The sequence below is a fragment of the Phocoena sinus genome, chromosome 3 (genome assembly GCF_008692025.1).
Source record: "Phocoena sinus isolate mPhoSin1 chromosome 3, mPhoSin1.pri, whole genome shotgun sequence".
NCBI classification, from domain to species: domain Eukaryota; kingdom Metazoa; phylum Chordata; class Mammalia; order Artiodactyla; family Phocoenidae; genus Phocoena; species Phocoena sinus.
The window spans coordinates 5,728,539-5,755,636 of NC_045765.1; the positions used below are offsets into that span (position 1 = coordinate 5,728,539).

General features: G+C 55.1%; 2 protein-coding genes across 4 annotated transcripts in view; one reads left to right on the forward strand and one right to left on the reverse strand.

Annotated features, from left to right (window-relative positions):
- The window catches only part of ARHGEF18 (Rho/Rac guanine nucleotide exchange factor 18), a 95,826-nt gene extending 82,733 nt beyond the window's left edge, over positions 1-13,093 (forward strand). The window contains 13 exon segments of the mRNA XM_032628198.1: positions 5,773-5,807; positions 5,809-5,956; positions 7,052-7,189; positions 7,600-7,725; positions 8,467-8,525; positions 8,618-8,665; positions 8,787-8,879; positions 8,881-8,901; positions 8,903-8,932; positions 8,934-9,272; positions 9,644-9,974; positions 10,753-10,869; positions 10,956-13,093. Coding sequence (XP_032484089.1) covers positions 5,773-5,807; positions 5,809-5,956; positions 7,052-7,189; positions 7,600-7,725; positions 8,467-8,525; positions 8,618-8,665; positions 8,787-8,879; positions 8,881-8,901; positions 8,903-8,932; positions 8,934-9,272; positions 9,644-9,974; positions 10,753-10,869; positions 10,956-11,110 — 1,640 coding nt within the window. The 3' untranslated portion in view covers positions 11,111-13,093.
- Positions 13,094-14,998: 1,905 nt separating this feature from the next.
- Positions 14,999-26,356, reverse strand: PEX11G (peroxisomal biogenesis factor 11 gamma). 3 transcript variants are annotated; one of them, XM_032627318.1, is made up of 6 exons: positions 26,317-26,356; positions 23,099-23,168; positions 21,196-21,384; positions 18,621-18,799; positions 16,180-16,242; positions 14,999-15,562 (listed from the first exon to the last, which is right to left on the reverse strand). In XM_032627318.1, exons 3-6 carry the CDS (start codon positions 21,382-21,384, stop codon positions 15,256-15,258), a joined length of 738 nt encoding a protein of 245 aa, XP_032483209.1. In that variant the 5' UTR covers positions 23,099-23,168; positions 26,317-26,356; the 3' UTR covers positions 14,999-15,255. The 3 variants fall into 3 exon arrangements, with proteins under 3 accessions (XP_032483209.1, XP_032483208.1, XP_032483205.1); XM_032627317.1 differs by lacking the exon at positions 26,317-26,356 and having other exon boundaries at positions 23,099-23,255; XM_032627314.1 differs by lacking the exons at positions 23,099-23,168; positions 26,317-26,356 and adding an exon at positions 22,748-22,833.
- Positions 26,357-27,098: the final 742 nt, after the last annotated feature.

Sequence of the window (27,098 nt, forward strand, 5' to 3'; positions counted from 1 at the left end):
GTTCTGCTTATGTTTTCCTCTAAGAGTTTTATAGTGTCTGGCCTTACATTTAGGTCTGTAATCCATTTTGTGTTTATTTTTGTGTATGGTGTTAGGAGGTGTTCTAATTTCATTCTTTTACATGTAGCTGTCCAGTTTTCCCAGCACCACTTATTGAAGAGGCTGTCTTTTCTCCACTGTATATTCTTATCACCTTATCACCTTATCAAAGATAAGGTGACCATTTGTGTGGGGGTTTATCTCTGGGCTTTCTATCCTGTTCCATTGATCTATAGTTCTGTTTTTGTGCCAGTACCATACTGTCTTGATTACTGTAGCTTTGTAGTATAGTCTGAAGTCAGGGAGCCTGATTCCTCTATCTCCATTTTTCTTTCTCAAGATTACTTTGGCTATTCGGGGTCTTTTATGTTTCCGTACAAATTGTGAAATTTTTTGTTCTAGTTCTGTGAAAAATGCCATTGGTAGTTTGATAGGGATTTCATTGAATCTGTAGATTGCTTTGGGTAATATAGTCATTTTCACAGTGTTGATTCTTCCAGTCCAAGAATATGGTGTGTCTCTCCATCTGTTTGTATCATCTTTAATTTCTTTCATCAGTATCGTATAGTTTACTGCATACAGGCCTTTTGTCTCCTTAGGTAGGTTTATTCCTAGGTATTTTATTCTGTTTGCTGCAGTGGTAAATGGGAGTGTTTCCTTAATTTCTCTTTCGGATTTTTCATCATTAGTGTATAGGAATGCAAGAGATTTCTGTGCATTAATTTTGTATCCTGCTACTTTACCGAATTCATTGATTAGCTCTAGTAGTTTTCTAGTAGCATCTTTAGGACTGTCTATGTATAGTATCATGTCAGCGGCAAACAGTGACAGTTTTACTTCTTCTTTTCGATTTGGATTCTTTTTATTTCTTTTTCTTTGATTGCTGTGGCCAAAACTTCCAAAACTACATTGAATAATCATCATGAAAGTGGGCAACCTTGTCTTGTTCCTGATCTTAGAGGAAATGGTTTCAGTTTTTCACCATTGAGAACGATGTTGGCTGTGGGTTTGTCATATATAGCCTTTATTTTGTTGAGGTAGGTTCCCTCTTTGCCTACTTTATGGAGAGTTTTTATCATAAATGGGTACTGAATTTTGTCGAAAGCTTTCTCTGCATCCATTGAGATAATCATATGGTTTTTCTCCTTCAGTTTGTTAATATGGTGTATCACAATGATTGTTTTGCATATATTGAAGAATCCTTGCATTCCTGGGATAAATCCCACTTGATCATGAGTTAATGTGCTGTTGGATTCTGTTTGCTAGTATTTTGTTGAGGATTTTTGCATCTATGTTCATCAGTGATATTGGCCTATAGTTTTCTTTCTTTGTGACATCTTTGTCTGGTTTTGGTATCAGGGTGATGGTGGCCTCGTAGAATGAGTTGGGGAGTGTTCCTCCCTCTGCTGTATTTTGGAAGAGTTTGAGAAGGATAGGTGTTAGCTCTTCTGTAATTGTTTGATAGAATTCGCCTGTGGAGCCATCTGGTCCTGGGCTTTTGTTTGTTGGAAGATTTTTAATCACAGTTTCAATTTCAGTGCTTGTGATTAGTCTGTTTATGTTTTCTATTTCTTCCTGGTTCAGTCTGGAAGGTTGTGCTTTTCTAAGAATTTGTCCGTTTCTTCCAGGTTGTGCATTTTATTTGCATATAGTTGCTTGTAGTAATCTCTCATGATCCTTTGTATTTCTGCAATGTCAGTTGTTTCATGTCCTTTTTCATTTCTAATTCTATTGATTTGAGTCTTCTCTTTTTTCTTGATGAATCTGGCTAACAGTTTGTCAATTTTGTTTATCTTCTCAATGAACCAGGTTTTAGTCTTATTGATCTTTGCTATTGTTTCCTTAATTTCTTTTTCATTTATTTCCTATCTGATCTTTATGATTTCTTTCCTTCTGCTAACTTTGGGGGTTTTTTTGTTCTTCTTTGTCTAATTGCTTTAGGTATAAGGTTAGGTTGTTTATCTGAGATTTTTCTTGTTTCTTGACGTAGGATTGTATTGCTATAAACTTCCCTCTTAGAACTGCTTTTGCTGTGTCCCATAGGTTTTGGGTCATCGTGTTTTCATTGTCATTTGTTTCTAGGTGTTTTTTGATTTCCTCTTTGATTTCTTCAGTGATCTCTTGGTTATTATTTTTTTTTTCTCTTGGTTATTTAGTAGTGTATTGTTTAGCCTCCATGTGTTTGTATTTTTTTAGAGTTTTTTTCCTGTAATTGATATCTAGTCTCATAGCATTATGGTTGGAAAAGATACCTAATACAATTTCAATTTTCTTAAATTTACCAAATCTTGATTTGTGATCCAAGATATGATCTATCCTGGAGAATGTTCCATGAGCACTTGAGAAGAAAGTGTTTTCTGTTGTTTTTGGATGGAATGCCCTATAAATATCAATTAAGTCCATCTTGTCTAATGTTTCATTATTAAAACATCTTGTGTTTCCTTATTTATTTTCATTTTGGATGATCTGTCCATTGGTGAAAGTGGGGTGCTAAAGTCCTCTACTATGATTGTGTTACTGTCAATTTCCCTTTTTATGGCTGTTAGCATTGTCCTTATGTATTGACGTGCTCCTATGTTGGGTGCCTAAATATTTATAATTGTTATATCTTCTTCTTGGATTGATCCCTTGATCATTATGTAGTGTCCTTCTTTGTCTCTTGTAATAGTCCTTATTTTAAAGTCTATTTTGTCTGACATGAGAATTGCTACTCCAGCTTTCTTTTGGTTTCCATTTGCGTGGAATATCTTTTTCCATCCCCTCACTTTCAGTCTGTATGTGTCCCTAGGTCTGAAGTGGGTCTCTTCTGGACAGCATATATACAGGTCTTGTTTTTGTATCCATTCAGCCAGTCTGTGTCTTTTGGTTGGCACATTTAATCCATTTACATTTAAGGTGATTATCGATATGTATGTTCCTATCACCATTTTCTTAATTGTTTTGGTTTGTTTTTGTAGGTCTTTTCCTTCTCTTATGTTTCCTGCCTAGAGAAGTTCCTTTAGCATTTGTTGTAAAGCTGGTTTGGTGGCACTGAATTCTCTTAACTTTTGCTTGTCTGTAAAGGTTTTAATTTCTCCGTCGAACCTGAATGAGATCCTTGTTGGGTAGAGTAATCTTGGTTGCAGGTTTTTCCCTTTCATCACTTTAAATATGTCCTGCCACTCCCTTTTGGCTTGCAGAGTTTCTGCTGAAAGATCAGCTGTTAACCTTATGGGGATTCCCTTGTATGTTGTTGCTTTTCCCTTGCTGCTTTTAATATTTTTTCTTTGTATTTAATTTTTGATAGTTTGATTAATATGTGTCTTGGCATGTTTCTCCTTGGATTTATCCTGTATGGGACTCTCTGTGCTTCCTGGACTTGATTGACTATTTCCTTTCCCATGTTAGGGAAGTTTTCAACTATAATCTCTTCAAATATTTTCTCAGCCCCTTTTTTTTCTCTTCTTCTTCTAGGACCCCTATAATTCGAATGTTGTTGTGTTTAATGTTGTCCCAGAGGTCTCTGAGACTGTCCTCAATTCTTTTCATTCTTATTTGTTTATTCTGCTGTGTGGTAGTTATTTTCACTATTTTATCTTCCAGGTCACTTATCCGTTCTTCTGCCTCAGTTATTCTGCTATTGAACCCTTCTACAGTATTTTTTTTTTTTTTTTTTTTTTTTTTTGCGGTACGTGGGCCTCTCACTACTGTGGCCTCTCCCGCCGCGGAGCAGAGGCTCCGGACGCGCAGGCCCAGCCGCCATGGCTCACGGGCCCAGCCGCTCCGCGGCACGCGGGATCCTCCCGGACCAGGGCACGAACCCACGTCCCCTGCATCAGCAGGCGGACTCCCAACCACTGCGCCACCAGGGAAGCCCCTTCTACAGTATTTTTAATTTCATTTATTGTGTTGTTCATCATTGTTTGTTTGCTCTTTGGTTCTTCTAGGTTCTTGTTAAACGTTTCTTGTATTTTTTCCATTCTATTTCCACGATTTTGGATCATCTTTACTATCATTACTCTGAATTCTTTTTCAAGTAGACTGCCTATTTCCTCTTCATTTGTTTGGTCTGGTGCATTTTTACCTTGCTCCTTCATCTGCTGTGTGTTTCTCTGTCTTCTCATTTTGTTTAACTTACTGTGTTTGAGGTCTCCTTTTCACAGGCTGCAGGTTCGTAGTTCCCGTTGTTTTTGGTGTCTGCCCCCAGTGGGTGAGGTTGGTTCACTGGCTTGTGTAGGCTTCCTGGTGGAGGGGACTGGTGCCTACCTGTGTTCTGGTGGGTGGGGCTGGATCTTGTCTTTCTGGTGGGCAGGGCCGCATCTGGTGGTGTGTGTTGGGGTGTCTGGGAACTCAGTATGATCTTAGGCAGCTTCTCTGCTAATGGGTGGCGTTGTGTTCCTGTCTTGCTAGTTGTTCGGCATGGGGCGCCCAGCGCTAGAGCTTGCTGGCCATTGGGTGGAGCGGGGTCTTAGCGTTGAGACGGAAATCTCTGGGAGAGCTCTCGCCATTGATATTACATGGAGCCCGGGAGGTCTCTGGTGGTCCAATGTCCTGAACTCGGCCTCTCCCACCTTGGAGCTCAGGCCTGACACCAGGCTGGAGCACCAAGACCCTGTCAGCCACACGGCAAATAGTGGTAGAAGACCAACATCTAGAAAGTAGGGGCCCATCCACTCAGCCTCAGGGCTGTTCCAATGTTGTCAGGGCTCCGCCGGTCCCCTCAGCGCTGGTTCACCTCCTCCCCAGTGTGTGTCCCGTTCATAACTCTTATTTCTGTCGGAGGTAATAAAATACATGCCCTGCAACAGATGCATCTCCATGGATACCACAGAATCATACAGGAACGTCTCCTCATCACCCACTCCTGACAAGATGTCTTAGTGAATTAGAAATAGATGTTTCCTTCACCAAGATCTCCTTTATTATCTTGGACCAAAAGCCGATCTCATCCTTTACACTGGACCATCAAGGGACACTCCCATCAAAGTCAGGAGCAAGGCAGGGCCCCCCACCCCCCACTCTCACATTAGTATCTTCCTCCTGGACATTCCAGCCAGGGTAGTAAGGGAAGAAGCAGAAGTAAGAGATCACGATTGGTAGGGAGGTGGCAGAATTATTTTTTGTAGGGACATGATTATCTGCCTAGGAAATCCTGTAGAATCAACTGGAAAACTATTTGAAATGTAAGAGAGCTCAATAATTTAGCTGAACGGGATGTGTATATTTATACTAGCAATCACAGTGAGAAAGTCCTAGTAAAATAAGTCGTAGTCGTGGCAGCAAAAAAGAGGTATAGGGACTTCCCTGGTGGTCCAGTGGTTAAGACTCCATGCTTCCATTGCAGGGGGCCTGGGTTCAACCCCTGGTCAGGGAACTGACCAAGATCCCTCATGCCTCGTGGTGCGGCCAAAAAAAAAAAGTATAAACCCAGAGACTTGTAAGAAGATTAGAAAACTAAGTCTCATAAGGCTCTCAGTTTGTCCCAAACTAATAAAAATCAGCCCGTTATGGTCCTCCCCCATACCCCCACCGTGCTTGATTTTTATAATTGAGGGAAATAAGCTGGAGACAGGGCCACACCCTTGCCTGCTGGTCAGGAATGTTGGACGAAGGGAGAGGTCCAGCTCCGGACAGGGCGTGGATCAGCAGGGTTTCCCAGAGGCCCGCCTGGCCCTGTGAGGCATCCTTATACCAGCTCCTGGGGGAAAACTACCCCAGAGGAGGCCGAACCCCACACCCATTGCCACTTTGCAGAGCGACTTAACATTAAAGACCAGCAGATCGCCCAGAGGCCTCAGCGAGAAGCAGCACATCTACCTGGAGATGGCTGAGATGAGCGGCCTCGAGGACCTAGCCCCGGCTCGGCTCCTCTTCCGGGGAGGGGACCCCCCCGAGAACCTGCAGGGGAGCTGATTCTCAAGTCGGCCATGGAGTGAGAGTAAGTAGCCACCAGCCCTCGCTGAGCGCCGGCCCGCCCTCCCTGTGCTGCCTGGTGGGCTCCTGGGAGAACCCCAGGCTGGGCACACAGCCCCGTGGGGCCCACAGGCCACCCTGTCCGGGCACGATTCTGTCTGCCTCTATTCTGCTTAGAGCTGGAAGGTCCTTGGACCCAGTCGGGTGCAGACCCCTCGCTGCAGATTTACAGTACCGTCTCCTATTCACTCAACGAACACTCCCAGTGCTGGACCCGGGGTCTCAAATTGACTGAGACGGTTCCTCTTTTCTGATGAGTGGGTCACTGATGCTGTCCCCAGAAAAATACACACATACACATTTGGTGGGTTGTTTTCAGGGGCTCCTGGCCGCACAGCCACGGGCGGGCACTGGCCGGTAAGCAGCCTGCTTCCAGGAGCTGACAGGGAGCTGACAGCCGGAGCTCCTAGAAACTTCCACGCAGCTGCTGAGCCCCATGCTAGGCCAGGGCATGTGCTCCTGCTGGGCAGTCAGGCAGGAGGGCCAGCACTGTTCTTTCAACGGCAGGCGAGACAGACACAGCCCTGCCCTCCAGAATTTTCCATCGGAGTGAAAAGGCCAGAGGGGTCCCGCTTGGACCTGTGCCCCTGCTCAGCCTTGCCTCCCTCCGGCCATGCCTCCCATGTCCTCCAGTCACCACTGCTCTTGGGCTCCCGAGACCCTCTCACGTCCTGTGCCTTGGCCTAGAATAGTCTCCCCACCTCCTCACCTGGCCAAAGCCCGTCTCCTCGAGCACCTTATGTGACCAGCCCTGCTCCCCCAAGGCCACCTCCTGTGGCCCCTGACCTTCTGTATGACCGTCAGCACACAGGCAGTGGCCACACCGAGCTCCCTCCTAGGCCCAGCGCAGCCCCAGGCTCAGGGCCCAGAGCGCCCCAAGGTCCGGCCTCGTGTAGATACAGACTGGCACACCCTGGTTGCAGTACCTGTGTAGGGGGGTGCGCAGAGTCAGAGGGGGTAACTGACACCCTGCGAAGCCGTGGCCCGGGTCCCTGCACCCTGCTCTGATGCCCACGGCAGGGCCGCGGGTGACTTGGTTCCCCTCCATCTCCTTCCACAGTCGAGGACATCCAGAGCCTCATCTGCAGGCGGCTGGGCAGCACCAACGGCCAGGTGGATGACGGGGGTGGCTTCTCGTCCCCAGCTCGGAGGGTGGAGGCCTCCGGGGGCTACGACAGCGCCGGCAGCCTCGGCAAGAGTGAGTGGCGCTGCCTTCTCTTGGGGCTGGGGCTTCTCGGGACCCCAGGAGGTCGGCGGGTGCAGGAGGATGTGCAGTTTCTTAAAACGTTCCCTTCACAAAGCATCCTTGGCAAAGCCCAGGTGTTTGCTGTTCAGCATCTCTGCTGCTGATTCCCCTCAACCTTCTATAAACTCTCCGGGGTCAGGGTTCTGGAACTTTCCAGGGGTGGTGAGTCACATTCTGACAGCAGCACCCAGGCCAGTTCCTGCTGCTGGTCTCTGAACCCCAGATGCCGCCCTTTCTGCCCAGGTTGGAAGGCAGCAGCCCGGCCACGATTCCTACCCAGGCTGGGGGCAGGGGTGGGGAACGGGGCATGCAGAACCCTCGGGAGACCCGCGGCATCTCATGCGCTTGACTTGGGGTTTCAGATGGCAGTTTTCAGGAAGAACGTCTGCAGCAGCAACCCCAGCCTCCGAGACTGGCAGGGCGCCGCGGGCAGCCCGGACTCGAGGCTCGGCGACACCCCGGGGGCCTCCGAGGAAGCACCGCAGGCGGTACGCTGCCTCCTTGGGATGTTCCCAAGCTCCATACAGAGTCGGCCCCGGTGCTTTTAATTATCGTCAGTGAGGGTGAACAGCCCGTGCTTGGCTTGTCTGGTTTTTCCATCTCGGGGCAAATAGTGCGCAGCGTCGTGCCGGTTGAGGGGGACTAATAGTTAACGTGTAGATTGACATGTGGCCAGGTGACCCTCCTGGTTCCTCCTGCAGGCCCCGGCAAGGGCGGGGTGGGAGGCAGGGGAGGGGCGGGCTCAGGGCGGCGGCCTCAGCAACAGGTGAGAGCCACCGTGCGGGGACCACGAGCTTTCAGTCTGCACAGGTGTCCTGCCCCCCCGCCCCCGGCCGGATGCTGAGGTCACTGGCTATTCCCTCTTTGACTCAGAAGGCCCACCCTTGCCAAGCGCTGGGCTCAGAGTTGGAGGCTGGCCGCCTCTGGCCATCTCTGAGGTCTGAGGCCTGGGCTTTTCTGACAACCACCCCCTGCCAGCCCACCCCCGCGGCCAGGCTAAGAGCCTCCCACACGGCGGGCCCAGCCCGCCCGCCGCCCTCGCACCTCCCGGAGGCCACCCTGCACCCACCCTGCGCCCTCCGTTTCCAGACACCAAGGATGGCACACGTCAGACGATCAGGCGGGGGCCTGTCCCATGCTAAGGGGACGCCTTAGCGATAATACGCGTGTCCGCTCGAGTTGGATTGGCCCTTAGCAGCTCTCTGAGCCGTGATGCCGTGTTTCCACAGGCGGACCGCACCAGGTGCCTGAGCCCAGCCCCCGGCTGCCCGCCCTCCTGGAGTCGGAGGTAAGCGCGGGCTCGTGCGTCCCCCCAGGGCCGGCACGCACGCCCGCGGGGCTTCCTGCAGAGCGCCCACGTCCCTCTCCCCTTCTCAGCAGCTCGTCCGGCGGATCCAGACACTGTCCCAGCTGCTCCTCAGCCTCCAGGTACGCGGCTTTCGGGGAGCGTGGCAGGCTGCACGTGCCCTTCTCCGGGTTGAGGCTGTGGTCTGGGGGAAGGCCGGGCTCTTCCTGAAGCCGGCCGCTCACCGGCCCTCCCCTCCCCCAGGCAGTCATCGCCAGCAGGACAGCTATGTGGAGGACGCAGAGGGCGGCCCTCCAGGAGCGGGAGAAGCATAGTTTCCGGCTGCAGTCGACGCGCGGGAAACCTGCTGCTGGAGCAGGGAGCGGCAGCGCAACTTCGAGAAGCAGCGGGGAGGAGCTGGCGGGCGTGCAGAAGCTGCAGGGCCAGCTGCGGCTGGAGCAGCAGCGCTGGGAGCGCGAGCGTGAGCGCCAGCGCCAGGAGCTGGGCCTGGCCTCGGCGCGGCTGCAGCAGCGCGAGACCGAGGCGCTGCGGCTGCAGGAGCAGCTGAGCCAGGAGCGCGAGGAGCTGGAGCGCCAGCGCCAGGCCTACCAGCACGACCTGGAGCGGCTGCGCGAAGCCCAGCGCGCCGTGGAGCGGGAGCGCGAGCGGCTGGAGCTGCTGCGCAGAGTGAAGAAGCAGAACACGATGCCCGGGGCGGCCGGGGCGCTGCCGCCCGAGGTGCTTGCGGAGGTGAGCGCCGGGGATGCGCCCTGGGCCCGCGCGTCTGTGAGTTGTGAGTGCATGAGCACATGCGTGGGTGTGTATGTATTTTGGGGGCAGGCGGTAAATGGCAGCTCCGTCGGACCAGTGTCAGTCCTCTACCCAGATCTGACCCTCCCAGCTAAGAAGCTTCCGTTAAGCCACCCCTCACCCGGGAGTTTGGGCGGGCAGGCAGGCCAGATCCATCCATCTCCAAAAACCCCGCCCCACCCGGGGAGCCGGCAGAGTGAGGGCGAGGCTGGCCCACAGCGCCATGCAAATCTGCGGGGCGTGGCTCCTTGTCGGGACACGGAAGGGCTGCCAGAAGGAACCAGCGTTGGTGTTTTCTGGCGCTCTTTCAGGCCCAGCCCCCCAGCCACACTCCCAGCTTCAACGGGGAAGGGCTGGAAGGGTCCGCGGCCGTGAAAGCGCCACGGCCCCGGGTGAGCTCGCTGCTGTCTGGTGCCGGGCCTGAGTACGCAGAGCGCCCCGAGGTGACCCGCAGGGACAGCACCCCAGCTGAGGGTCGGCCAGCCAAGAGCGACGTGCCTATCCAGCTGCTCAGCGCCACTAACCAGATCCAGAGGCAGGCGGCCGTGCAGCAGCAGATCCCCACCAAGCTGGCCGCCTCCACCAAGGGCGGCAAGGACAAGGGCGGCAAGAGCCGGGGCTCCCACCGTTCAGAGAGCTCAGGTGAGTCGGGGCCTCCTGGCAGCCCCCTCCCTACCTTGCCCAGGGCCCGCCTGGCCCCTCGCCTTTGGAGGGGGCATCGGGAGGAAACCCCAAGGCACAACTGGTGAGGCAGCTGAGGCTGCCCCCTCCCCCCCAACACGTGGAGGTCTTTCATCTCAAAGAGCAAAAAAATGGAAACATCAAACCTCAGCTCTGTTCCCGCCTTGGCCCTCAAACTGGGATCAGGGACAAGGGAACGCCCTGGTGACTCAGAAACGAGCCTTGGAAACCTTTGCGCAGTCAGTCACCCCGGGCGGGAAGTCGGGCAGGAAGTTGCACAGTGATCAATGCTACCGCTCCCCCACCGAGCCCCGCCCTGCGCTGGTCCAGGTGCTGCCAGCTCTGCCGGTGTCCTTGCTCCACCGATGGCACGCTCAGCCCTTGCACCAGAGCACCCTGCAGCCAGTTGGCCCTGGTAGGGAAGGCCCAGGGCGAGAGTCCCTGGGACATTCCTGGGGAGCAGGGCCTGTGTCCCAGGACCACTGGGCAGCAGGGTCACAGGGCCTCTCGTCCAAAGGTTGAATGACTCCAGGGCCTTCTGTGGTCGGGCAGGGGTGTCTGCCCTGGATTTTGTCACTGAATTTGGGGCCTAACGTCTGAGTGGGGTCTATTCCTGGGAACGGGCGCTGGGGAAAGTGTGGGCGAGAAGGGGGATGAGGCCCTGGCCCAGGTCCGCAGAGCACTCCTGTGCCTGGAGCGAGGCCGAGCACCCCAGCCGGCACCTTCCTCCCGCTTCCAGCCTCATTTGACCTGAAGCAGCCACTGCTTCTCAACAAGTTCATGGGCAAAGAGGAGAACGCCTCTCGGAGCCGCCGCTCGCTGAGTCCCGTCCTGCGCAGCTCCACACCGCCCCCAGGTGAGCCGGCCTGCACCCCACCCCCACCCCCTGGCACCCACAGTGCCTGGCAGCTCCTGACACCCACAACCCCCTCTCTCTTCCAGACTCCTGCCTCCCAGTCCCATCCCCGGTCCCGGCTGATGTCCCCAACGAGTACTTCACCCTCAAGGCCTGGGGGGCATCCTTCCCACCCGTGGCCCTGTTCTCCACACCACTCGACAAGGAAGAAGCCAGCAAGGAAGATGTCATCTTCTTCTAGGGGGCGTGGCTCAGGGTGCAGACCCCTTCCTGTGCCGCCACCATCCGTGCTCTCTGGGGACGCGCCCCGCGGCCCTCTCCCCTTCCCAAGTAGGCCTCTGCCAACCACCACCAGGCCGGGGCAGCGTTGGCCTGCCATCTCGAGGCTCTCTGTAGGATTAGCAGTGGTGCCTGGGCAACTTTGTAAACTTATTTTTTCTAATGCAGAAAGGAGAGTTTTTAACGGAAGGTTGAACCAAAGCTAACCCATGGAGCTGTCATCGTAGCACCCCAGTTGGGTAGAGGAGAGATCAACTCCAGGCTGTGTTTGCAAGGTAGTGACCAACTGTGGTGGCTCCACCTAGAGCATGACAACAGGCCAGACCCTGGCCTGAGGAGATGCTGGCCCAGGCTGGGCTCCATGGCCACCAGGAGACCCTGGAACGAGTCATTATGGCACCAGAAGGGGCCCAGTGGTGTTGGCTCTGTCCACAGAATTAGGCAGAATTGACTTCCAGGAGTGGGTTCATGGTGAACCTCCAGGCCAAGACATGAGCCCAGCCAGGGGTGGCACACAGCTCTCCCGGGACAGGGCCACAGGGCTGGGCAGCCAGAGAGGTTGGCTGATGGCTTGCCTGGCGGGTCCTACAGGTGCAGAAACTCGTCCTGAAAGGGGCTGACCTGGAAGGGACTGAGCGTAGCTCATTTTAATGTGGTGGAGGTTTTTAAAACCTGCTCTTGTCAAACTCGGTGCTTTCCCAAGGCGCCTCACCAAGGCAGCGTGGTTCTGTGGGCCTCTCGAACACCAGGCACCCAGGAAGCCAGGTCCAGAGCTTCAGCCAGGGCTGGCACACACCTGAGGGTCCTCCATCCCCATGAGATGGGCCAGTTGTTCCAGGGCTGCCGGGGGGTAGCCCCTAGGGCTGGTGTCCCGAGCCGATGGGCAGATAGATGCTGGGACAAAGGGCAGTGGGGTGGAACGCTGGAGGGACCCGTGTGGCCTGGGTGGTGACTGTTGCCAGCAAGTGCACAGACGGCCGCCTCGCGGGCACCTCAAGTCCAGTGAGCTGTTGCAGCTTATTGTCAACAAACACCCAGGAGGAGGGAGAAGGCCGCCAGTCCAGCCTCAAGGCGAGGCTGTAGGTGTCGGGGATGGCGTCGCATGTCCATGAACAGTCCCAGGGTGATAACTGGGTCAGACCCACATTCCAGCTCTGGCCAAGTGCAGGCTTGGGTGCCAGGCGGGAGGGTGGGGCATTCCAGCCTTTTCCTGCACCCCAGGCTCCCCAGTGGAACCCACGGCCCGAAGCATTGGCGGGAAGACTAAGTCCTGGCGGAACAGGAGCCCGGGCACCCGGGGCGAGGTGACACAGCCAGCAGTGACAAGGAACTGACGGTGGTTCCGGACCTCTCCAGAGCTGTTTCCTGCCCCTCTGGGGACCTCCCCCACCTCGCCCTTGCCCGAGAGCCTGCAGCAGCAGCGAGCAGCAAACAGCAGCAGCCTCCCTGCCCCAGGACACGTGCCACGTCTGTAATCAGTGTTTGTGTTTTGTACTGAGACGCATCAGAGCACTTTAGAAAAGTTGACTTAAGTTCCTGTCCTGTTGTGAAGAGGACATTGCTGGGCCGCGAGCCCCACCCACAGATCCGCTGTGACGCTGTGACCCTCCCAGAGGATTCCTCGGGCGATCAGCAGCTCGAGGCCGCGTGGATATCAGCAGAGGAGATTTCCGGGTGGTGCCGGCAGCTGGGCAGCACCGTGGGCACAGCTCACCAGGACCCCGGGGTCACTCCCGGGTAGAGTCCAGTCTTATTTGTAAAGTTAGGGGTCGAGCAGATGTTCCTGTTTCTGTGGGATCTGTGCACGTTAACCGTGACCGTGACCTTAGTTCACCTGACAATTATTTTTACAATGATGGCAGCATTTCCTCACTGTGATGTATGTCGGAACCGCCCTAGAACTTGAGACCTGATTCTAGCAATAAACGTGTCTGAGATGAGCTGACCGGAGTGGCGGTTCTTTGGAGTTTTGTTTTAGGATCACCTGCCCAAAGGTTGGTGCTGCAGTGTGCTTTCGGGGCGGGGGGGGCGGAGAGGAGAGGAGCCTCGGACCCTCTGCTGCACTAGGAGGCCTGAACACCAGGCCCAGGGCCTGCCTGTGATGCCCTGTCCCTCCCATGTGGGCCCAGGACACCACAGCAGTGCTCTCTGCCGCTGTCACCCCTCCTGCCGGGTGCACTGCTCCCCCTGCCCCGAGGCTGGGGTGGGGAATGTAGGGAGGTGGAGACACCTCCCAGGCAAGTGACAGCACCTTCCCCCCGCTGGGCACCAGCTCAGACCAGTGGTTGGATGGACTGCACAGAGAGAGCCCAGGCCAGGTAGCCTGCTCTGTTCCCGGTGAGGAAGCCCCAGACGGTGATTCCATCTTGACAAAGTTGGAGGCAGTGCCAGTGCCAAGGTGGCTACAGTGGCCCCCAGGGGGAGCGCTGATGAAGCCAGGGTGCGGAGAATGCCGCCAAGTCCTCCCGCCCTGGCCGGTCCCCTCCCACTTAGGCCGCCCCTGTGGTCCTGGGGCGTCAGCCTCCCTGCTCCCTGACGGAGCACGCGCTCCCTGAGTCCCGCGCCGGGGCCGGTCCCCTGGAACTGTCTTGCTTCACCCCGACCTGCAGCTGAGCTGCCAGCCCAAGGAAGGGCACGGGGCAGGGCGTGGCCACACGGCAGTTGGAGCCGGCTCCTGGTCACCAGCCCACCCAGCTGTGCCTGAGGCCATCAGCTGCATCCCCGCCCCACTGCCCAGGCGGGCCCAGGCCCGAGGGGGACGCCAGCCTCCTGGGGCACCTGTGACCTGCCGTGTTACACGTCCAGGTGTTCACGTGGTCCCCTGACAAACACGCTGCCTTCCAGGTGTTAACTCACTGAGTCTCCCGACAGGTAGGCAGGTGCCGCTCTGACCCCCACCCTAATGTCGCTGGTGCCTCTGGGTGCTGGGAAGGCAGAGCGTGCCCCCCCCTTTACCAGAGGGAAGAGGGACCCCCTCCCTCCTCCTCCTCCCTCCCCTAGCCCAGAGGGAGCCCCCCCCCGTTGGATGGGGCCAGGTGGGGTCCGTGCAGCCACCCCAGCTCTTCCCGGCCACGTACCTTCTTTGTAAAAGAACAAAATGTGGTCGAAATCACATGAGACTTTAGGGGCTGTAAACGCCACCGGTGCGTTGGCTCTCCCCGGTGCTTCTGAGTTGTGAGGGAGAGCGCCATTCCCTCCGCTTTCCCGCCAGGACTCAGATGTGGAGGGTCACAGGCAAGAGCCAGGGGCAGATGTGGGCCACCCACCACCCGCCGAGGCCACATGCGTGTGGCCTCTCAAACGTCAGACTGGAAAACAAGCTCGTCCTGTCCTGCCTGTCGTGCTCTCCACGAGCTGGGAGACAGGAGCCTCGGGCGTCTCCAGAGATGCTCAGAGCCCACGAAATGCTCAGACCAGCCCTGAACGGACAACGGCTGCTCTGGGTCCAAGCGGTGGCTGTGAGATGCTTCGGCCATGACAGGCACCCCGTGATGCCCAGGAGCACGAGACCCGGGCACAGCCTGGTGGAGGCAGCATCCATGGCCGGGGTGCCCGAGCCCGCGGGGAGGGAGGACCGCCCTCCATGGCTGAGGGCCGCTCAGGGTCGGCGGGCCGCGCTTGGCAGCGTCGGAGGAGACCATCGGCCAAGGATGCTCCAAAGGCGGGCGGGGAATTGTGGTTTCCCACTGCGGCTCCAGCCTGCAGGAGGCTGAACCCAGGCCCACAGGGGCACCTGCACACCCTCCCTAAAATAAGGCCCAGGGGCACCCCCGCCCGCCCGGGAGAGAGGGCATGTGAGTGAGCGGACAGGAGGGACCGGGGCGTTGGGAATAAGCTCTCACATCTGGCCTCGCACCAGCACCACCGCCTTTAATTGATTCTCATTTCACTTTCTGCAGGCCCACCTGGCGCTCGCCATCCCAACCCGGCTCCCCCGCTCACCTTTTGGGTACAGGACTCTGGCCTGCGGGTGCCTGTTCCACTGCACCGAGTCTCGGGGTCTACCCACTCCGCCCACACACACCCGCCCCTCTGGGGGCTCGTGCCCCAGGCTGCTCTGCGCATCCTCTGGCCGCGCCTCCCCACACCTGGCCTTGATCTGCTCAATTAAAGACCTGGCCCCTCACGGGCGATCGCTGCTCCGTGGGAAGGGCCGCCGTCAGGGTTCCGGCTCCCCGGTCCGTCAGGGGTGGCGTAGGCCTGGCCGCCGGCCCCGACTGCCTGGTACATGCTGAGGAGCGAGGAGATGGTGCCCAGGAGGCCCACCAGCCACGGGGGGAAGCGGCCGGCCCACAGGATGCCCGGGGGCAGCCAGTGCACTGCGTTGGCCAGGTCAGCCAGGTTGCTCAGGAGGGTCAGCGCCTCCGACCGGATCTGGGCCTCCATGTCCCTCCGCTTGCCCTGGGGCAGCCGGCTGTGGGAGCAGAGTAGGGGGGTGCTCAGGGAAGGCCCGGGCGCCCCCCGCCCACCCACAAGGGCAGGGCAAGGAGTGCTGGGGAGGGAGGAGGACTGGCAGGGCTGCGTCCAGGTCACACTCGCCAGAGGTTGCCCACAGCGGGAGCGAGAGTCTCAGGTCCACACCTCTGTCCTCCTGAACCCGTGGAGCTGGGCAGGGGTGTGGGCAGCTTCTGGGCCTGTGCTGGGAGTGGCCCTACCCTGTGTTCTCTCCCAGGATGAGATAGTGACTGACCTTGGCCCTCAGCAAACGGACTCCATCTCCCATCATCCTCCCTGATGGGGGCACAGCCGTGAAGGCTCAGCCCTGGAGTCCTGGCTCTGCCACTTCCTGCCTAGGGGGCCTGCAGCTAGCCTCAGTTTCCCCATCTGTAAAAGTGCTACATCCACCCGGAGGCAGCAGTGAGGCCCCTCGATGTGGCACACATCATGCCCCCCCCAACAACGGGGCCTGCACTGGGCGGGGCTGATTGCTGGTGACTCTGAGCACCTCCCTGGCTTGGGGAGACCCTCTGGGGTACCCAGCCTGCAGGAAGAAGTCGGCCTGTCTCCTGGGCAAAACCCCGGACATCGTACCTGGTGAGGGCTGCCAGGGGGCTCCTCAGCCTCTGTCTCAGCTTCAGGACCATCCACAGGGACCTGCAACACCACAGAGGATGGGGTTGGAGAAGCCGGGTGGGGTGCGCAAGGGCCTGAGGGGAGGCTCCCGCCTGCCACTGTGGCCACAGGTACCCTGTAAAGTTTGCCAGCTTCGCCAGTGGGTGGCTCCATCTGTCCTGCGCCCTTCTGGAGCCCCAGAGCAGCCGTGCCTCGGTAGCTCCTGGGGACTCATCCCTAAGGCAGGCCCCCCACCTACTTGGGCTGCAGGTTTGGGAGTGTCCAGTGCTTCTGACCTGGCCAGTCAGGCTCCAGCCCGGCCTCTGTGAACCATTGGCCCCAGGACCACAGCTCCAAAGAACATTGTGCCACGTGCAGGGTTGATGGCCCAGCTGGGAAGCCACCCCTCTGTGGATGAGGACACCGAGGCTGGCCCACAGCCGGCCTGGGAAAGCTGTTCCCCTCCCTGCGCCTCGGCTGGCTCACCAGGGAAATGGGGTCCAGATGGGCGCCAGGCCTGTCCCCTCCCCCCCCACACACACCCTGGACACTGGCCAGACCTGTCTGAGGTGAAACTAGATGACCTTTTGGGCCCCGAGGGCTGGTGTCTGCAGACTGAGGAAGCGGCCATCAGATGGGCATCCTCTAGAGCTCCCTGGGGACTCTGGGGCCCTGGTGGTGTCCAACCAGGCTGCTCTGCACAGCCCTTGCACCCTGCAGCCTGGGCTGTGGGGCGTGCAGGGACGTGAACGTGCCGAGTCCCGCCAGTTGGAAGGCTGACCTCAGCCGGGCTTCCTGACTCAGAGGTCCGTCCAGGGCCGGATCACATCTTCCCAGCCACTGTGTACCCATCCAGTTGACATGTTCCCTGAGGGGACGGGACAGAGGGCACCACCCGCAGTGAGGTCAGTGGCTCCGCATCAGAGCCACCAGGGGGGACTCAGGCAAAATGATGCTTCCTGGGCCCCCAGACCTGAAGAATCAGAACCTCTGGGAGCCTGGGCCAGGCACCTGCATTTCAACAACCTCCCACATGACTCTCCGGCACCCTGGGGTCTTAGGAACCCCCGGTCATGATGAGCACCCACTAAATGCTTCCCAAGCCCTACACCCTTGCTCACATCACATACAGAGAAATGAGGGGGAAACTAGAAGCTCTAAAACTGAATGGACTAACAGGCAGCGCATATTCATCCTAAAAATGGGACTTTTAGGGCAGTGACAATATTCTGTATGATACGTCACTGGTGGATACATGTCATTATACCTTTGTCCAAACTCACAGGACGGGCAACACAGGGCGTGAACCCTGATGTAAACCATGGACGTGGGGTGATTACGCTGTGCCAGCGTCGGTTCATCGATTGTAACAAATGCCGTGCTCTGGTGCCGTGTGGATGGTAGGGGAGGCTGTGTGTGTGTAGGGGGTACGTACATGGGAACTCTCTACTTCCGGCCCTGTTCTGCTGTGAACCTAAAACTGCCCCCAAGAAAAAGTCTATTAAAAAAAATTAAGGGAACCAAGGCTGCCCCTTAAGTCTCTTGGGGCCGGAGGTCACAAGGCAGCCTGCGGAGACGCTGCAGCCTCAGAGCAGCCATAGCCCAGCCCAGGCTGCCCAATCACGTGAGGAAGGCCAATGCCCAGAGAGACAGGCCAGCTCCACGACAGCCACTGTGGCTGTGAGGGGAGCTTACATCAAAAAGGAGCCACAGGCCTCCCTGGTGGCGCAGTGGTTAAGAATCCACCTGCCAATGCAGGGGGCACAGGTTCAAGCCCTGGTCCGGGAAGATCCCACAGGCCCCGAGGCAACCAAGCCCGTGCGCCACAACTGCTGAGCCTACGCTCTAGAGCCCGCGAGCCACAACTACTGAAGCCTGCACGCCTAGAGCCCAAGTTCCACAACAAGAGAAGCCACCGCAATGAGAAGCCCACGCACTGCAACGAAGAGTAGCCCCCGCTCGCCGCAACTAGAGAAAGCCCGTGCACAGCAACAAAGACCCAACGCAGCCAAATAAATAAATAGAATTTTTAAAAATCAAAAAACAAAATACAGATGGAGGATGGGGCCACAAGCCGAGGAATGCAGGCAGCCTCTAGAAGCTGGAAAAGGCCAGGAAACAGATTCCCCCCTGGAGCCTCCAGAAAGGAACTCAGCCCTGCCCACACCTTGATTTTAGCCCAGTGAGACCCATTTTGGACTTCCAACCTCCAGAACTGTTAAGATGATCAATTTGTGTTGCCTGAAGCCGCCGAGTTTGTGGAAATCTGTTTCAGCGGCAATAGGGGACGGATACAGTGAGGTGGTGAGGAGGAAAAGCAGAGGAAGCAAAGACCCCCGCGCCTCCAGCCTGTCTTTCCGTCAGCCTGGGGATCTCGGGTGTTCCCTTCCAGCCCCCTGGCGGGCGGCCCCGCTGCTTACCTAGCAATCCCCAGGAGCAGGGAGAGGCCCCAGAGGGCTGTGCTCAGTGTTAACCACGGCGCAGACTCCACGTGGAGGATTTTGGCGTCGGCAGCCCAGGCGATGTGCTCACAGGGGTAGTAGAGCTGGTCAGCCAGGTTGCCCAGGACAGACACACAGCGGACAAAGATGGCCTCCTCCTGCAGGACCGGGAGAGATGGGGGGATGGGCCTGGGATCAGACCTACCCACTGCCCACGTTAGGCGCCCAGGCCATGCCAGGTGGCAGTCACAGGGCAATGTCCAGGCCTGGCAGGCTGGCCTATAGCTGGCACTGCAGGAGAACAAAGGCCTGATTTCTCAGCAGTGTGGTCAACATTGCCCAGCGGAGTGGCGGGTCTGAACTCAGCCACTCAGTGGAATCCCCCAGGGAGTTTCAAAAACGCCACACCCAGCCCCCAGCCCCAGGGATTCTGCCTCAGCAAGGCTGGGGTGGGCCCCAGCACCAGGAAATTTCTTTAAGTCCCCGGTGATTCCCGTGTAGGACAACTTGGGACACCCTGCATCAGAGGCTTCCTAGCTCCTGTGCGTGCGTGTCTGGTACAGGACCCTGCGAGGGGAGCAGGGGAGGCAGCCCCACAGGGAGCCCTGAGCAGGCAGATGAGGGTGGCCGGGTGGGCTGCCACACACCCGGTGCCAACTTCCAGCAGGCGCTACGCTGCAAGGCTTGGGTCAGCTCCCCCAAAGCAGAAAGGGGTCACCACCCCTGCCAACAGGCAAACTGAGGCTCTTAGAGGAAGCTGCCAGCTACCCCATCTCATACAGGGATGGGCCTCAGGCTGTTGAGCTGCAAATCCCATGCCCTCCAGCCCTGAGTCCTGAACCCCTGCCTGCACCCAGCGACGCAGGGCCAGTGGAGGCTGCCGGAGCCCCTACCCTGGGCTCCGCTTCTCAGGTCCGGCCCCCTCAAGGCCTCCAAGCTGGCCGGGTCGCCAGCCAAGTCCTTCACTTCTCTACCTTTAACCTCGTCACCCTCACTGCCTGCCATACCCTCTGCCTCTTCTCTGTCGTCCCAGGAACCCCGCCCTCCCAGCCAAGGCCCCACCAATGCTCGCTGCTCGCCTCCTTCCTACTGGCCAGCTGTGATCCTGCCTCCCTCTGGGTTCTGAATCCCACTCCAGCTCCGCCATCCTGTCTGGGGCCTTCTGGGGTGTTCTGGCACACTTCACCCCTCCGTGAGGACGGGGCCTCCCACCCCCACCCCAATGTGCTCATTCCACTGGTGTTTCCTGAGAAGCAGCAAGGTCCGGGCCCTACGCTGGGGAGGAGATTCTCACCGGGGCGGGAGGTGGGAGCGGGGGTGGGGACCAACAAAAGAGGTTCTTGTTCTGGCCAAGGGACATAGGAGATGCAGGGAGCCCCCCACCCCTTGCCTGGGGACTCAGGGGAGTCCTCACAGAGGAGATGGGGGGGGATGCACAGGAAGCTGAAGAGATGGGTGTCAAAGCAGGAGGAAAGTCCAGGGAAACACTTGAGATTGGGGATGATCAGGCCACGGGCACTGGGGCAGAATGGGGGAGCATTGAGTAAGTGAGTCAGAGAGGAGACCCTTGGAGAGCAGTGAGGAGGGGCAGGGCAGCCCAGGAAGGGGGCATGACTCAGCCGGGCTGGCCCAGGGCAGCTTCTCAGCCCATCCCCTGGGGGGCACAAGATCGTACCACCACCCAGATGAGGAACACTGCTCTAGATCCACTGGTGAAATGATGCATTTCTGTTGTAGTAACGGCAAGATGTAACTAATCTACCTGTCCAACAGGGGATCAGTTCAATAAATCACCATCTGGCTATATATGTGTACTATGTGGCCATAATGAAGGAAGAAGCTTCTTTTTTTGTTTTTTGGTTTTTTTGTTTTTGGCGGCACCACGTGGCTTGCTAGGATCTCAGTTCCCCGACCAGGGATGGAACCTGGGCCCTCGGCAGTGAAGGCATGGAGTCCTAACCGCTGGACTGCCAGGGAATTCCTGGAAGGAGCTTCTTTTGGATTGATACGGAATGACCTCCAAGTTGTACTGTTACGTGAAAAAAGCAAGTGGTAGAAGAGTGTAAATGGCATGCAACTATTGATGTAAGCGATGTGTATTTGCCTGTGCAGGTGCAGGAGATCTCATAAAGGAAACACAAGAAGCTGACAACAGTGGCTGCCTCCGAGGAGGAAAATTGGCGGCCAGAGGGTCAGGAAGGAGAGAGACTTTTTAATCATGTAGTCTTTAGGGATGTGCAAACGTATGAGCTAACTTTTTTAATTAAAATTGAAATGAGAACATCTGATGGTGTCTCCAAAAGAACTAACACTGGGGACTTCCCTGGAGGTCCAGTGATCAAGACTCCACACTTCCAATGCACGGGGCGCAGGTTCCATCCCTGGTCAGGGAGCTAAGATCCCACATGCTGTGCAGTGTGGCCAAAAAAAAAAAAAGTAAAATTGAAAAAAGTAATAAACTGCCCACATGATTGCCTTTATAAAGACCAGTCCATAAGACGCTGACTTCCCCGGGGTCCACACCCCCTCCCTTCAGCCCAATGCGCCCTGTTACCTCTGCCCCCAGGCCGTACTGCTTGGTGTAGACGAACATGGCCACGTCATCAAAGAGTCGCAGGACGGTCCTGCAGTGGCTGAGTTGGGAGGACAGTGCCAGCAGGCGTGTCCCCACTTCTGACCTGGCAGGACATTGTTCCACCAGGACCCCGCCCACCAGCTGGCAGCAGTACCCCAGCGTTCGCATCTGTGGGAAACCGGAAGCAGTCAGCATGGCCCTGGGGCAGGACTGAGCTGGATCACCCCTGACCTGGCCGTGGACCCCATAAGATCAAGTGGGAGGACGAGTCTCCATCAACACACTTCCAGTAAAAGCCAAAAGTTGAAAAGGATACTTGTAGGTGGGATAAATGGAGACACATGACATCATTGTCCAAAAGGCACTGGGAAACTAACAGAGTATTGGCTCATGTCACTGAATGGCACAGTCTTTGGAGACATATGTGATGGGGACAAGAAAGAGAACCCCCCCCACTTCCCACCTCCTGGATCCTCCTTCTCCCAGCATGTAGGAGGGCTAGGTGGAAATGTATTGAATATATTTGCATCTACCTGGCTGCACGAAATTCTGTGGCTGGGCTGTGGATTGGGAAGGTGGCCAGGCCTCAACCCAGTGGACAAAAGGATAATTTGTTTTTATTACTTTAGTGAGAAGGAACCCAGTGGTGATTTGGGAATCAGTGGGTGATTTGGGGCATGGTGAACTGGGTCTGCATCACCACCCTTATATCTTTATATCATCTGCTTTTCAGAAGATACTTTTTCCTGTTGTTTTATATACTATTTTTACTTGTCATTCCTTTTCAGCACCTTTGTAATGGCAAAAACGCTGCAATTTAAATGTCCAGCTTGGGGGCATTTGTTAAAACCTGAACACCCAATCATACGGGATTTGATTGGAACCTGAATGCCCAGCTACTGGTACACTCCCTAGTACAATCTGAATGCCTACCTGTAAAAGACTGACTGGGACAAGCTCAGAGTCTGACCTCAGGGGCCTGGAAGGAACAATCTAAGTACCCAACCAGAGGGGATGTGGTGAGATCCTAAACATCCAGCCATAGGGAAAGCCCTGCAAAATCTTAAATCCCCGTATGAGATTGTTTGGGACAACTCAGGGACCAACTACAGTGGCCTAGTCCGATCCTACATGTCCAGACATGGATTTGTTTGGCATGGAAATGTCCAGCCAGGTTGAATTGGCCAGAACCACCTAGGTGCCCGACTATAGGGGATTTATCAGGATCCAAATGTCCAGCCAGAGGGGACCCTGCAACATCCTAAATCCTCATACGATATTGTTTGGGACCCAACGACCAGCTACAGTGATCCGGCCGGATCCCAATGCGCAAACGTGAGGATTTGGTTGGTACTGTAAATGTCCAGTCACGATGGGGTGGCCGGAACAACCTACATGTCCACTACTCGGGGACAGGGCCTCTGCCCTGGGGGATCGTGAGTGACCCCGCTCCCTCTCTGGCCTCAGTGTCCGGGTCTCGGGGCTTTGGCCCGACTCCGAGACCTCTGGCCGCGCTCCACCCCAGCCTCACCAGGCGGTCGCGGCCCCTATACGACTCCAGCGCCGACGCCAGACCGCTCAGGGCCACCATGGTGATCCGCCGTGACGTCACCTCGACGTCAGCGCGCCGCGCCAGGGGGCGGGCCCGGCACCAGGCTGCGCGCTCCCGGGAACGTTCTGCGCAGGCGCGGCTGCGACTGTTTGTGGGGCGCCTGACCGTTTGTCTGCTGCTGGGAGGGACAGAGTTTGCAGCCTTGGGGCCGCCACGTGTGCGCTCCCCAGGGCCTGTGCACCCAGGTGGATCATCGGAGTTAGCTATCCGTGTTTTCAAAGGTAACCAACTGCCCACACACAAAAAAATATTCCAAGCAAAAGCACCAACCTGTCTGCCGTGGTCCAAGAAGGGAGTTCTCTAGTTTTCCTGCGTCACCCTTTCTGTATTGTCTTCTTGTCTGTAGGGAGCATGGATGGCTGTTGTCATATCATGTACGGCATTCTTAGAAAGTCAAGGAAACTTGGGGGAATTCCCTGGCGGTCCAGTGGTTAGGACGCTGTGCTTCCACTGCAGGGGGCGAAGGTTCAGTCCCTGGGACTAACATCATGCATGCATGAATGCATAAATAAATAAACTCTTCCCCTTTAAAAAAAAAAAAAAGTCAAACGCATAGAACCGTTCTAGAAGAATAGATGAGAATCTGATAACTGGAATTGCACCAGAGAGGATAACTGGGTGGCTGGTATTGACAAATAAAAACACACTGTGAGAGCTGTGAGTTTCGGGGGGTTTTTTTGTTTTGTTTTGTTATTTATTTATTTTTGGCTGTGTTGGGTCTTCGTTTCTGCGCGAGGGCTTTCTCTAGTCGCGGCGAGTGGGGGCCACTCTTCATCGCGGTGCGCAGGCCTCTCACTCTCCCAGCCTCTCTTGTTGGGGAGCACAGGCTCCAGACGCGCAGACTCAGTAGTTGTGGCTCACGGGCCTAGTTGCTCCGCGGCATGTGGGATGTTCCCAGACCAGGGCTCGAACCCGTGTCCCCTGCATTGGCAGGCAGATTCTCAACCACTGCGCCACCAGGGCAGCCCCAGTTTCCGTTTTATTGAAGGATTTACTGAGGGCACAGCCTCAGACAGCTCTGAGGAAAAGGTGGGGGAAAGGTCAGTATATGTGTGACTTTGGAGAAGGGTATGTGTAATCACACATCTCAGGAGAAGGTAGCTTCTGGTCACAAGAAACAAATACCGCAGTTAAGGATTTTAGTGCTTTTCTTAGTTTGGAAAGATGCAAGAATCCAGGCTCATAAAAAATTTGTCCTGAAAATATCTATGTGAAGTCCTGCCAGTTTTCCCCGAGCAGAAAGAGCCTCATTCCTGATCTTCGGCCCTGAACTCCTGTCAGGGTTTGATGAAGGTCAGTGACTGCAGTTGCCAATGACTCAGTCCTTGTAGAGCCAGACGGTGAGCAACATTCTTTGGTCGTCACTGAGAAGAGATTAAAATGTTCACCTTTGCACTGTTTTGTAGCTTTTGAATTTTGTGCAGTCCCTATGGACTAGCCGGTCAAAAAAATCAAAGACATTTTCTCAAAAAGTTAGCATAGCCTGTTTCCTTTTTTTTTTTTTTGTTAAATTGAGGTGAAATTCACATAACAAAAAGTTCAACATTTTAAGATATACAATTCAGTGACTTCCCTGGTGGCATTGTGGTTAAGACTTTGCACTCCCGGGCCTTCCCTGGCGGTGCAGTGGTTAAGAAGCCGCCTGCCAATGCAGGGGACATGGGTTCGAGCCCTGGCCCGGGAAGATCCCACATGCTGCAGAGCAACTAAACCCGTGCGCCACAACTACTGAGCCTGCGCTTTACAGCCCGCAAGCCACAACTACTGAAGCCCGCGCGCCTAGAGCCCGTGCTCCGCAACAAGAGAAGCCACCACAATGAGAAGCCTGCGCACCACAACAAAGTGCAGCCCCGGCTCTCAGCAACTAGAGAAAACCCGCGTGCAGCAGCAAAGACCCAATGCAGCCAAAAATTGAATAAATGAATAAATAAATAAATTTATTAAAAATAATTTAAAAAAAGACTCTGCACTCCCAATGCAGGGGGCCCAGTTTCAATCCCTGGTCAGGGAACTAGATCCGATATGCGTGCTGCAACTAGGAGTTCACATGCCACAACTAAGGAGCCTGCAAGCCACAACTAAGGAGCCTGCCTGCTGCAACTAAGACCCAGAGCCACCAAATAAAAATAAATAAATAAACATTAAAAAAAAAAGATGTACAATTCAGTGGCATTTAGTACACTCACGTGTTGCACAGACATCCCACCTTTAGAGTTTTAAAACGTTTTCACCACCCTCAAAGGGAACTCTGTCACTCTTTCGAGTAGTCACTATTCCTCCTCTCCCTAACCCCTAGCAACCACCATCTGCTTTCTGTGTCTACGTACTTACCTATTCTGGATATTTCATATAAATAGAATCACACCACATGTGAACATTTGTGTCTGGCTTCTTTCACTGACCCTGTTTTCGAGGTTCATCCACGTTGTGCATGTCTCAGTACTTCATTCCTTTTGTGGCTGAATAATATTCCATGCTCTGGCTCTGTCACATTTTGTTTATCTGCTCATCGGTTGATGGACACTTGGGTCGTCTCTACCTTTTGACTCTTGTGAATAGTGCTGCTATGAACGTGGTGTGCGTGTACTCATTCTAGTCCCTGCTTTCAATTCCTTTGGGCATATACCTAGGAGCAGAATTGCTGGATTATAGGGTAACAATGTTTGACTTTTTTTTTTTTTTTTTTTTGCAGTACGTGGGCCTCTCACTGTTGTGGCCTCTCCCATTGTGGAGCACAGGCTCCGGACGCACAGGCTCAGCGGCCATGGCTCACGGGCCCAGCCGGTCTGCGGCATGTGGGATCTTCCCGGACCGGGACGCGAACCCGTGTCCCCTGCCTCGGCAGGCGGACTCTCAACCACTGCGCCACCAGGGAAGCCCAATGTTTGATTTTTTGAGAAGCCACCAGATTGTTTTCCACAGTGGCTGCACCATTTTACATTCCCACCAGCAATGCACAAGGGTTCCAATTTCTCCACATTCATGCCAACACTTGGACTATTCATTTTAATAATACATTTTAACCCAGCATATCCAAAAATATTGTCATGCCAGCATGGGCTCAGTCCGGACTAACGTACGTACGTTTTACCACCTACTCCCCCCACCTCCATCCTCTTCTCATGGTGCATCAGCTTTCTTCTTCCTCTTCCCAGTCAGCTGAGGAAATGCCTCTACATACTTTCCTCCTGTGAAAGATTGCGTCTGCTCTCCTATTTTTCCTGAACCTAAAATAATTAATAGAGGTCAGGGAAAGACAAGCTGGCTTACCAGTAAGGAGACACAGATGGCACATCTCCTACTAGCTGGGAAGTGGTATCTCACCGTGGTTTTGTTTTGCGTGTCCCTAATCACTAACGATGTTGACTGATCTCCTGTATAAAAACAAAAATTTCCTCTTGATTTTGACTCCTATTACTCTCCCAGCCTCATTCACTCCTATCCAACCACATTGCCCTTCTCCTGTTCCTTGAAGTTGCGGCCCATACCTGACTCAGGACCTCTGCGTGTGCTGTTCGCTCTGCCTGGAAGGCTCTCCCTCCAGATACCCACATGGCTCCTTCCCTCACCTCCTCCTCATGTTTATTCAAATGTCATCCTCTCATGGGACCTCCCCTGCACACCCTCCTGGGCACTTCCTGCCCACATTTCTTGCTGCCTTATTTTTCTTCTTAGTTGGTAACACTACCTAACATGACTGTCTATGTTGTGGCTTAACCTAGTCATCTAGTTATTTGCCTGGTTGTCTAGTTATTTGTATCTCCTCAACAGAATGTGAACTCCACCAGGGCAGGGCTTTGGATCTGTCTTGGTCACAGCTAGATCCCCACAGCGTGGCACAAAATAGCTTCTCAATAAGCGGTGTTGCCTGTGGGGCTCAGCGCCCTGTCAAAAGCTCACTGTTTCTGCTCCATCCACACTGTCCTGGGAGATCCTATCCACTCCCACGATTTCCCTAGCCACCCCTTTGCTGGCCTCTCCCCCCCATCTCTCTCCAATCCTGCCCTGTCTACTGCTCCCACCTGCTCCCTGGACAGTTCCCCTGCAAATCCTACAAGCCCCCTCACACTCAGCTACTCCCAGACTGACAGCAGCGGCATCTTGCTCTTCTGTACTCCCATCTCGAGGCGACCCATCACCCAGGCACAGCCCTGGACATCACTCTCACCTCTCTACCTCAGTATGCCCCTCCCATGTCCCAAGAGCCACCAAAATATCCCTGGAATCCATCTACTTTTTCCCAGCCCACATCCTCCTCCATGGGCAGCCC

Coding starts and splice junctions, on each gene's coding strand:
- PEX11G (XM_032627314.1), bottom strand. CDS start 22,807: ATGGTGGCCCTGAGCGGTCTGGCGTCGGCGCTGGAGTCGTATAGGGGC. Junction 21,385..22,747: donor ATAGGGGCCGCGACCGCCTG/GTGAGGCTGGGG, acceptor GGTTTCCCACAG/ATGCGAACGCTGGGGTACTG. Junction 15,563..16,179: donor CCCCTGGCAGCCCTCACCAG/GTACGATGTCCG, acceptor CTGCTCCCACAG/CCGGCTGCCCCAGGGCAAGC.